The sequence below is a fragment of the Phycodurus eques genome, chromosome 3 (genome assembly GCF_024500275.1).
Source record: "Phycodurus eques isolate BA_2022a chromosome 3, UOR_Pequ_1.1, whole genome shotgun sequence".
NCBI classification, from domain to species: Eukaryota; Metazoa; Chordata; class Actinopteri; order Syngnathiformes; family Syngnathidae; genus Phycodurus; species Phycodurus eques.
Genome location: NC_084527.1, coordinates 19,855,551 through 19,867,350, shown reverse-complemented (window position 1 = coordinate 19,867,350; position 11,800 = coordinate 19,855,551). Strand labels below are relative to the sequence as shown.

General features: G+C 43.1%; 1 protein-coding gene across 2 annotated transcripts; it reads left to right on the top strand.

Annotated features, from left to right (window-relative positions):
* Window positions 1-252: 252 nt before the first annotated feature.
* On the top strand, window positions 253-11,706 carry inpp5e (inositol polyphosphate-5-phosphatase E). Of its 2 annotated transcripts, XM_061672387.1 has the most exons (9): window positions 253-1,213; window positions 2,849-2,972; window positions 3,062-3,159; window positions 3,255-3,499; window positions 3,777-3,884; window positions 6,863-7,024; window positions 7,422-7,537; window positions 7,610-7,746; window positions 9,889-11,706. In XM_061672387.1, the coding sequence occupies exons 1-9, from the start codon at window positions 495-497 to the stop codon at window positions 10,013-10,015; spliced, it is 1,836 nt and encodes a 611-aa protein (XP_061528371.1). In that variant the 5' UTR covers window positions 253-494; the 3' UTR covers window positions 10,016-11,706. The 2 variants fall into 2 exon arrangements, with proteins under 2 accessions (XP_061528371.1, XP_061528373.1); XM_061672389.1 differs by lacking the exon at window positions 9,889-11,706 and having other exon boundaries at window positions 7,615-7,727.
* Window positions 11,707-11,800: the final 94 nt, after the last annotated feature.

Genomic DNA, 11,800 nt, shown 5'->3' with positions numbered 1-11,800 from the left:
AAACCCCTAACCCTGGCTTGAAGACCTAACAATTGTTTGAAATACTAACCCATAGTCAGTGTTCTTATATTTTGATTTTAATTTTGAGTTCCTGCATTGGGTGTTATTAGCACAGGTGTACCTATGTGAGAGTTTTATATAGATAGATAGATAGATAGATAGTAGATATCGCATGTAGTTCCCCCACTGACCACACAGGGGCAGTACAGCGCCGCGCTGACCATGTTGCCTCCTCCCTCCTGGCAACGAAGTAGTTGTTGTCAAACGTTGCTAAGGAAGTCGCGCGGCTACTTGTTTTTATTTTTTAAACTAGACGCTCCGGATGGGCGGTAGCACGTCGGTACACTGGGCTGCAAATGTCTGATTTATTTATATTCTAATGGCATGTAAACAACAGCGAGAATGTATATAATGCCTACGCGAAGATGCATAGTGCGTTTATTCGGGGTACGCTGAGTTAGTTTAGCTTGCGGCTAACGACGAGCCAAGCAAGGATGACGGAGAACGGAGTGGACGGCGCGAGGCCGGCCAACAACATCCCGGCGACGGTCGCCAGTGACGGCAGACCTCCCAATGCCCCCTCGGCGGAGCGCAAAATGTGCAAGGAGTTCAACAACGCCCTCAAACTGCAGCAGGCTGCGCGGAACGCGGCCGGGGACAGCCCGTACCAGCCTCGGCCGCCCTCGCTGCCCAGCAAGTGGAAGGCCAGGAAGATGCCGCAGGAGAGCGTCCGAGCCCGGAGGCTGAGATCCAGCCAGGAGAGTCTGAGCGACCCGGTGGGCTCGTCCACGGACTCCCTCAAGGACGTGGGCTCCCCCACGAGCGAGCCCAACGTGGCGACCCCCGAGGCGTTCCGGAAGCGAGGCGGCAGCCTGTCCGAGTTCGACCGCAGCCCGCTGAGCTCGGCCGCCGAGCCGCGGCGCGACCTCCCGGAGCACCGGCTGCGGGCCTCCAGGTTGCGCCTGTCGCCGGTGCAGCCCGTCTCGGCACCGCTGCCCGCCCTTCAGCACAACTTCGTGTCGGCCGCTCTGAGGGCCGCTAATCGGATTGACAAAGATTGCTCGGATTACGTCGCCAGGAGGAGCGCCGAGAGGCTGCTGCTGCACAGGAACCTGAGCGAAAGCGACGCCGGCTCGGATAGCGTGTCCGTCAACTCCATGAGATCCACCAGCAGCGTGCTGAGTCCCATCAAACCTCAGGAAGTTCGGAACAGGTACGCTGGACCAGTGGTGGAAAGTGATAACACATCTATCTACCTAAAGAGATGTTTTAGGTATCTGTTCATCTCACCCACTAGGGGGAGTTGGTCATTCTCATTCGGTAGCTGCCGCTCCTATTGTTTACCATTCACACCAGTGGTGGGAAGTAACCAGAGCTTCAACAATAAACCCACAACTAATCGATTATCAAAATAATTTACAACTATTGTGATCATGTATTAATCGTTCAGAGACATTCTTTAACATCAAATCTCAAAATCCTGCGATTTCAGCCTCTCACCAGTAAATATTCTCAGATTTCTATAGTCCTCCATGAACGCAGACTGATTATCTTAGTTCTTAATCAAAATGCGACATTTGCAAACATCTTCTTTTACTTTGCAACACCATGATCAACATTTCCCCCTATGGACCTAACCAATAAATGAATCACAATCAATTGATGAAAAAAATATTCTGTTTAATCTATTAGAAAAATAACCATTTGCAGTCGATCAACGCTAACTAGAACTAGTAGACATTCCAACAGCTTCTTCCCTCTTGCGATCAACTTCTTAAACACCTAACCTATAATTCCATTACAACAAGCTGGCAATTTTTTGACTTGAGTTCGTTGTCACATTTCTGTGGGGCCAATTATTTATTACTTGTGCACTCACTGTAGTTGTCTCGCCATGCTGCACTATTTGCATATACTGGCCACTCATGCCAGAGTAGCATCTGCTCCATTTGCACACTGATTGAGGAGTATCTGTAACATTTGCACAACCAACATTGTCCCAGATGATCGCACTACTTGTCACTTTAAACCGCATACACTCCTTGAAGTCTCAGCGCCCTTTGCACAATGGTCATTGCACCGGACTATTGCAATATTAGTCGTTCGAACTGCTCTAAGTGCTAGAGGACTCTGCATCTTTTTGCACAATTGTTTTTTGTCAATGTCTTTATGTCCCCAAAGTGTTCTGTAAATTGACTGTTTGTTGTACTAGAGCGGCTCCAACTACCGGAGACAAATTCCTTGTGTGTTTTGGACATACTTGGCAAATAAAGATGATTCTGATTCTGATTCTGAAGAAGTAGCTCTCAGTTTCAAAAAAGTTGGTGAGTACACCATATCTCTGTCTCGTGTGATATTGCTTATTTATTTGGTTTTGTTTAATCATTAAACATTACCAAATAAATGTCAATAATCATTACAAAACAGTAATCGGAGACCAAAATATTTTTACAATAAATGTTATTGCAAAATATTTGTTTTATCTGATTGTTCAATTAATACAAATACTTGGTTATTGTACCTAGGTACATTTTTCAGTTAGCTGTCCTGTACTTGAGTGTTTGTTTTTCTTTTGTCATTTTCTTTTTCTACGAATGAATGGGAGAAAATGGTTAACAATCGGAATTTTGTGAAAACAAATTGGAGATTGTATTTTCTGGCCATATCACCCAGCCCGATGTTCCAAGGTTAAAATGTGACCTTCATAAAACCTTGATTAGCTGTAAAGTACTGGCGAGAGTTTGAAGCCACATTTGAATTTCTTGACACACATTGCTTAACTGCCTCACAAGTGTAAGAAATAAAAAAACAAAAACAAAGAAATGAAGTGAGCGTGGTGTCTTCCCAGGAGTTTTCTGGAGGGAGGAGGACTGGGCAGCGGCGCCCTGCTGGGGGTGGAGGAGCTCAAGCGCTACTTCCCGGACCGCAGGCTGGGCATATATGTGGTCACCTGGAACATGCAGGGGGAGAAGGTACTGCGCTGCTTTTTGACAACACTAGATTGGCGTGGGGATCGTTGAATTATAATGAACGTGTGTTTGTTTGTTAATTCCCCCCCCAGGGCCTCCCGTCCAATCTCGACGACCTCCTCCTTCCGACCGACTCAGAATTTGCGCAAGACTTTTACATTATCGGAGTGCAGGAAGGATGTCCTGACAGGTACTCAACTTCAATCTATTTAGTTGTTTTGTGCATCCCACGGCTACACGTGCGTGCGTGTGCATGCATGTGTGTGTTTGTGTGCCTGCGTGTAGGAGGGAGTGGGAGACACGCCTCCAGGAGTCTCTGGGTCCACACTACGTGATGCTGTACGCGGCGTCCCACGGCGTCCTGCACCTCAGCGCCTTCATCCGCAGGGACCTGATCTGGTTCTGCTCCGAAGTGGAGCACGCCACCGTCACCACCAGGATCATCTCGCAGATCAAAACCAAAGGGGCAGTGGCTGTGGCCTTCACCTTCTTCGGCACGTCCTTCCTCTTCATCACATCACACTTCACCTGTAAGCATCAAAGTCACACTTTGGAATGCACCTTTTTGGCACATTCCCCCAAAATTCTTGTTGGTTCATTGAAAACTCTAAATTGTCCATTTGTGTGAAGGTGTGAATGCTTGTTTGTCTGTATGGGCCCTGCGATTGGCTAGCAACCAGTCCAGGGTGTACCCCGCCTCTCGCTCAAAGTCAGCTGGGATAAGCGCCTGCTCACCCGGGACCCAAGTGAGGACAAGCGATATACAAAATGTATTATTCTGACGCACTGTTACAAAATGTCTTCCAGCCGGAGATGCCAAAGTGTACGAGAGGATCTTGGACTACAACAAGATCGTGGAGGCGTTGGCACTTCCCAAGGGACTCCCGGATACCAACCCATACCGATCCACGTCATGTAAGACAGGGGTTGTCAAACGGTGGTCCTTAGCCTGGGGGTCTCCAAAATTGCAAAAAAAATTCTGTCGTATCATTTTAAAGGGACACTTTGTAGCATTTTCGGTTGTTTAAAATGGCCAAAATTGATGTCTGTGTTTATATGTGTTGTCATTGGTGTATTATGACCTCTGCTAATCATCTGATACATTCTCGAAAGCGAAGGATTTTAGATGTAATTATACATAAGAGTCGTGACCCAGTAGATGTCTGCCGTGACAGTCTGCCATCTTGAAACTACAGCCGCCGTAAGGGGACAAGCAGCACCAAACGCGGAATAAGGATGTTCGATTGAGACACTGGAGGCGAAGATCAGCTTATTACCATACCACGGCAAATCTCCATTACTGCTGCAGCATAATGCACAACCATGGATATGCAATGGAGACAGTTACGCCGTTGAGGAGAAAGCGAAAAAGGCAACTTAAGTAGCGACACATTCAAAAGAGGATTAGGCTAGCCTTCCCCAGGTGGAAGGCTGGGGAAGGCTAGCCGGTTTTGTTAGACAATGTTATTTACTATAGGCAGCAGAACCCAGTGGGGGTCAATGGTCCCGTATTAGCCGGTGTTCCGACAAATTTTCCCATGTTCGAGGTTTTTTGATATACAACTACTCCCATTGTTGCAATACGTGTTTGGGAAACTGAGGCGCGAGAGCGCACTGTACATTTGGATGTAACCCACAACGTCAACGCTAGATGGGAGTAATTCTTGCACAGTGTCCCATTAAAAAGGTGTTTGCTCCCTTCCTGATTTCTTATTTTGTTTTTGCATATTTGTCAAACTGACATTTTTACCATCATTAAGCAATGTAAATATTAGTCAAAGACAACACAAGTAAACGCAAAATGCAGTTTTTAAATGAAGGTTCTTTACTAAGGGAGAAAAAAAAATACAGACCCACTTGGCCCTGTGTGAAAAAGTGATTGCCCCCCACATTAAGGCATAACTGTGGTTTATCATACTTGAGTTCAATTGCTCTATCTATACCCAGGCCTGATACTCCAACACCTGTTCTCAATCAAGAAATCACTTGTATAGGACCTGCCTGATCAAGTGAAGTAGACCAAAAGATTCTCCAAAGCTAGACATCATGCCGATATCTAAAGAAATTCAGGAACAAACGAGAAAGTAAGTAATTTAGGTCTTCAGATCATTTCTAAAGGTTTGGGACTCCAGCGAACCACAGTGAGATCCATTATCCACAAATGACGACAACCTCCCCAGAAGACCAAAGTTACTCCAAGAGTGCAGTGACGATTCATCCAAGAGGTTACAAAAGACCCCACAACAACATCCAAAGAACTGTAGGCCTCATTTGCCTCAGTTAAGGTCAGTGTTCATGATGCCACCATAAGAAAGAGAAATGGCCTGCATGGTAGAGTTCCAAGACAAAAACCACTGCTGAGCAAAAAGAACATTAAGGCTGGTCTCAATTTTGTCAGAAGATATCCTGATGATCCCCAAGACTTTTGGGAAAATACTTTGTGGTCTGATGAGACAAAAGTTCAACTTTTTGGAAGGTGTGTGTCCCGTTACATCTGGCGTAAAAGTAACACCGCATTTCCGAAAAGAACATCATACCAACACTCGAATATGGTGGTGGTAGTGTGACGGTCTGGTGCTGTTTTGCTGCCTCAGGACCTGGAAGACTTGCTGCGATAAGTGGAACCATGAATTCTGCTGTCTACCAAAAAATCCTGAAGGAGACTCTCCGGTCATCTGTTCGTGACCTCACGCTCTAATGAACTTGGGTTCTGCAGCAGGACGATGATCCAACACTCATCAGCAAGTCCACCTCTGAATGGCTGAAGAACAACAAAATGAAGACTTTGGAGTGGCCTCGTCAAAGTTGAGATGCTGTGGCATGACCTTAAAAGGCAGTTCATGCTCGAAAACCCTCCAATGTGGCTGAATTACAACAATTCTGCAAAGATGAGTTGGGCAAAATTGCAACTTATTGCAAACGCTTGATTGCAGTTGTTGCTGCTAAGGGTGGCCCAACCACTTATTAGGTTTAGGGGGCAATCACTTTTTCACCCAGGGCCATGTAGGTTTTGATTTTTTTTGGTTCTCCCTTAATAATAAAAACCTTGATTTAAAAACTGCATTTTGTGTATACTTGTGTTTGTGTTTATACATTTTTTTGATGATGGGGAAACATTTAAGTGTGACAACCATGCAAAACAAATAAGAAATCAGGAAGGGGGGAAAACACTTATTCACACCCCTGTACATGTGGGGACAGGAACTTCAATAAAACAAACATTATGACGCAAGTACTTCTCCCCATTATAGATTTGGGCCAATTCAAAATTCTAGATATGCCCAAAACAAACATCCCCCAAACAATTAAATCTCATTTCAAGATCATCTTAGAACATTACCCTGAAAAAAATCAATGATTTACAGATGATTTGATTTGTAATTAAATAAACTGGCAGTGGGAATCCTGAATGTTACTATAAACTACCAGATTGGAATAACCCCATTTTTGTACATTTACATCCCAAATCTTCATATTTCAAAAAACAATGTTTAATTCATTTTTCCCATTAAATCATTTCTTAGTTGAGTTATTGTAAATCATAAAATAACATGTACTGAATGAATACATTTATTTTGAATTATTATTACAATACATGATCTGAACTTTTACTCTTTTTTTTTTTTTTTTCCCCTCATCTGTCTATTTTCAAAATAAAATGACCCTTGAGCACAAAAGTTTGCCCCAACCCTGATTTTGGCTATTTTCCATCAGTTGTAAATGTGCATGGTCAGCTACCGCCCTCCAGGGGGTGCTGCAACACAATTGAATGAATTGAACTTTAACTAGAAGGCACAGTCGTAGTACAAAGCTTGCTCTAGATGGTGCTGGTGTCTGTCGCGTTTTAACCCTAAGGTGGTGCGATTCTGTTTGTGTGTCTTTGCTTTATGTAGCTGACGTCACCACGAGATTCGACCAGGTGTTCTGGTTCGGGGACTTCAACTTCCGTCTAGGTCACGAGCGGGCCAGCGTGGACAGTATCATCAAGCGTGCGTCCGGGGACGACATGGACGCCCTGATGGAACACGACCAGCTGTCCAAGGAGATGAAAGACGGTACATTTTCATGGATTTTCGTGTGGTTGATAGGTAGGGTACTAAGGAGATTGGCAGGTAGATGGAGAGGTAGGTATGAAGGCAGATAGCTAGAAAGGTATTGAGGTTGGTAGATAAGCCTTAAGGTAGGGCGAGAGGCCAGTAGATGAAGAGAGATGTTTTGGGGTAGGTAGCTAGATACAGTCGATATTGAGGTTGTGAGATGGATACAGGTATGTACAGGTAGCTAGGTAGGTATTGAGGTCAATAGATCGGTAGATATGTACTGTATGTATATAGGTAGGTAGATAAAATAGATTTGGACCTTTGGTAGAGGGAGGGAGTGAGTTAGATGGGTAGGTTCTTTAGATGTGTTGCCATAGAACGAATTGGAAAGTAAATTGTGTGGTGTCGCCAGGTTCTATCTTCAAAGGCTTCCAGGAGGCTGGTATCCACTTCCTGCCCACGTACAAGTTTGACATCGGCAGTGACGTGTACGACACCAGCGCCAAACAGAGGACGCCATCGTACACCGTAAGAAACACCACCACAAAACACCACCCAGAACACCGCCTATACAAAAAACGTGTTTGTGCGCTTCCCCAGGACAGGATCTTGTTTCGGACCAGGTACGCAGATGACATCCACGTGCTCAAATACTCCAGCTGCTCCAGCATCAAGACCTCAGACCACCGACCAGTCATCGGCATCTACCACGTCAAACTGAAGGCGGGCCGAGACACGTGAGCACCATGACGACACTCACATAGACAGAATATATATTTGCAGATGTGTGTGTATAAAAAAACAGTGCTGTGAAAAAGTATTGGCTACCTTCTCAAATTGTTATATTTTTTGCATAGCAGGCTAGCGAATGTAAAAAACAGTTAACTACTACTTTGTCCCAATTGTGTGCATCACGGAGCAAACGTCGTTCTGCCAGCGTGTTGCTGCGTCGTGAGTGGCGTGGCGGGTTGCCACAACAACGAAAACTCCCGTGTGCATTGTGTGGAACAATAACCCGCCCCACTTTCTCTCGGATTGGCTAGCACCAAGGATTCATACTTTAGATTCGCTGTGTGGAAGCTCTTTACCAACACGCACGCACAGACACATGCGCGCACACGCACACGCACACACACACACACACACACACACACACACGTGGGGCGAGTCATTAACCATGAGTGTAAGGATGCAGAATAACTATGCTTCATGCATCCCCGCTCATTTTTGTGCGTCTCAGATTAAATCACCATTTAAAAACAACATTTTAAGTTCATTTGGGTTATATTTGTCTGATATTTACATTTGTTTGATCTTAATCAAAGTGGGGAAACTATGCAAAAATCTAACAATTTGAGAAGGGGGCCAATACTTTTTCATCGCACTGTAAGTAGGTGAATAAATGGGTATGTAAGTAAGTAGCTGGACTGGAAGATAGGTACGTAAGAAGGTTCAGATAGATCAGAATCAGAATCCTCTTTATTCGCCAAGTATGTCAAAAACACACAAGAAATTAATTCCGGTAGTTGGAGCCGATCTAGTACAATGACAGACAGCCATTTTGACAATAAATACTTTTGAGACATAAAAACACTCCGGAGCTTCACTTTGCCTCTAGCAATTTGATGACAAGAGGGAAGAAGCTGTTGGAATGTCTGCTGGTTTTAGTTAGCATTGTTCGATCGCACCTACCTGAGGGAAGGAGCTAGAAGAGGTGGTGATCAGGATGTGGAAGGTCCAAGAGGATTTTGCATGCTCTTGTCTTAGTTCTGGCAGCGTGCAAGTCCTCAAGGGTGGGTAGGGGGCGTACTGAAGATTTTTCTGGCAGTCCTGATTGTCCATTGCATTTGGAGTTTTTCCTTTTTTGTGGCAGCAGCCTCAACAGCTCCTGTGGCAGGCCGTGCTTCCTCACAAGCCACAGGACGTACATCCTTTGCTGGGCCTTTTCTAGAATCGAGTTGATGTTAGTCTCCCGCTTCAGGACCGTAATTCCCAGGAACTTGACGGTTGACACGGGGGCAGTCGGACACCGTCTTTGATGAGGCCGATGACTGTGGTGGTGTCTGCAAACTTTGGAAGTTTGATAGCTGGGTGCGTTGAGGTTCAGTCGTTCGTGTAGAGCGAGAAGGGCAGCGGAAAGAGGACACATCCTTGGGGCGCCCCGGTGCGTGTGGAGGAGGCGGTGTCCCCCAGGCTCACCTGCTGTCTCCTGCCCATCAGGACTTCATGACCACAGATGTCTGGGCGACAGGCCTGTAGTCATTCAGACCCGAGATTGCAGGTTTTCTTGAGAACTGGGATGATGGTGGAGTGTTTGAAACAGGATGGTACTTGACACAGTTCCAGGGTATGTACAGTCAGTAGAAAGGTAGGTCGGCAGGTATGTAAGGGAGTTGATGGGTGTCCAGGTTGTTAGATAGATAGGTACGTCAATAGATAGATGGATACGTTATGTAAGTGGGTATGAAAGTAGGTAGGTAAGAATACAAGTAGTTAATTAAAGGGGGCATGTGAGTAGATATGTATGCAAGTAGGTGTATGGGTTTGTAGGTAGACAGATATGTAAGTTGATAAATAGCTAAGTTGGTAAAAAAATGGGTATGTGAGAAGGTACCTGGATCGAAATTTAGGTAACCAGATAAGTATGTAAATAGGTATGAAAGAATGTAGATTGATAGGTTGATTGCCTATAACTAGATATGTAGATGGGTATGAAAAGAGGTAAACAAATGTGTATCTGAGTAGGTAAATAGATGGATGGCCAAGTAGGTGGCATTGTATGTATGCAAAGTAAGTAGGTCAATCGATGGGTCGATATGTTTGCAAAATATTCCAATTCCCACTTCAAAATCCCGATTTTGTGTGTGCACGTTGTGCAGTATTCCATTGGGAGCGGGCCAGTTTGACCGCAGTCTGTACCTGGAGGGCATCAAGAGAAGGATCAGCAGGGAGTTGAAGATGAGAGAGGCCATGAAGAATCAAAGCAGCGTGTGCGTCATCTCGTGAAACACTACACACCCTAAACCACGGACAGTACCTCAGCGCCATCTACTGGTCACATTGGGGAGCTCTCGAGGGCAGGAACCTCGACATATCCGTAAATTCAACATCAGTATTAATATTAATGCCTCGGGACATTTTTAGAGCAAATAGCACATTACTAAAGACGTGTTTTCTAGATGCCATTACAAAGAATGAGGATTTATTATTATTATTATTGTTTTTAAGTTTATCATCATGAGCAGCTGCTACATTTTAATCTGTTAATTTCAAATGTGTGTGGTCCGAACAAGATGCCTTATATCAGGAGTTCTCAAACTGGGAGTCTGTAAAATAATTTGCATTAAGTTATGTGGTATTATTATTTATTTTTTTAAAGTGCAAACTATTCATTGTGAGCATAATTGCCTGTCATTTCTTTGAACGGTTTTGGAAAACAAGACAAAACTAATTCAACAAACAAGAGTCCAGTTGCTTCGATTCAACCATTGTGGATTACTGACCTGGATGACAGAGATTTTACACAGACATGAAGAAAATAGCATTTTTAGCCAGCACAAATGTAGTTTTTGGTATTGTGACAAAGTTAAACATGTCTTAGGCAATTATGCTGTTCGGGTAATGATAAACAAACATAACCAATTCTTCCTCCTTACCTTAGCTTTGGCCAACATAAACCTGTTAAAAAAAGTTGTTTTCATAATTTGAAACTAACTTGGAAAAACATACAAATTACAACAAAATATGTCTTTGTTCTGCCAATGTTATGTTTTTCTTTAAAACACTATCACCAAGGACAATTTAAGAAAACATAATTTAGTTAAGTATCTTGGAAACATTCTCATAAAATTATTACCTTTTATCCCAGCAAAAAGTCTTTCCTCTTAAAGGTTTAAAAAATATATTGAAAAAATACTTTAACTTAAAAAAATATATTACAACTATCTTGGAGCTCATACCAGTTTAAATCCCAACACAACACACCTTTGTTTTTGTAAAGATGGAAGAAACAAAAGTAAAAAAATACTTTCACAATAGTTCTAAAAATTATGAAATTGTTACCATATTACAGCTATCTTGTAAAAACACAATTCTTATAAAATCGTCTTTTCATCCCAAATAAATACCTCTTTGTTTTGGTAAAAATTACCTTTTCTCTCAAAACATTTTACTTTTTTTTCAAAAATAGGCGAGTTTTTAATTTCTATGGTGTTTAAGTAGCATTAGGATTATGAAAATCAAAATTACAACTGAAGTTGTCTCAGGGCACTTTCTTCCCCGAACCCAAAAGGTTTGAGAACCCCTGCCTTTGTATTACTCATATTAAAACGTTTGTGTGTAACTTGTCCATGTACTGAAACCTTAGTCATTTGTCATTTCCATGTAAAAAGTTTTTTATTTTTTATTGTTTTTTTAAAAAGTGCCTGTTTGCATCTCCTCAGGATCTCTTTCTACAGAAGCATTATAATAAAAAAAAAAACAAGGTGAATAGATTGCTTTTATTTAACAGTTGACATCCACGTTTCAGTCAGATAAAAAGGCTTATAACGTTTTTTTCCCCCAGCTTCTCGCCAGAAATGTCCATCATACAAAGCCACACAGTGTCCTTCGTTCATACTTTGATTATGATTTTTTTTCACCAATCCAGTGGTCAATTGTCAGTGCTTATAATAATTATGCTTTAAAAAAAAAATCAACTGTCCCTTTAAGAAAAAAACATGAAGCACAAAGAAAGAATAAATACTAGCGTGTATTACAGGTGACTTACTGTCGACTCCAGGTATGAGTCCC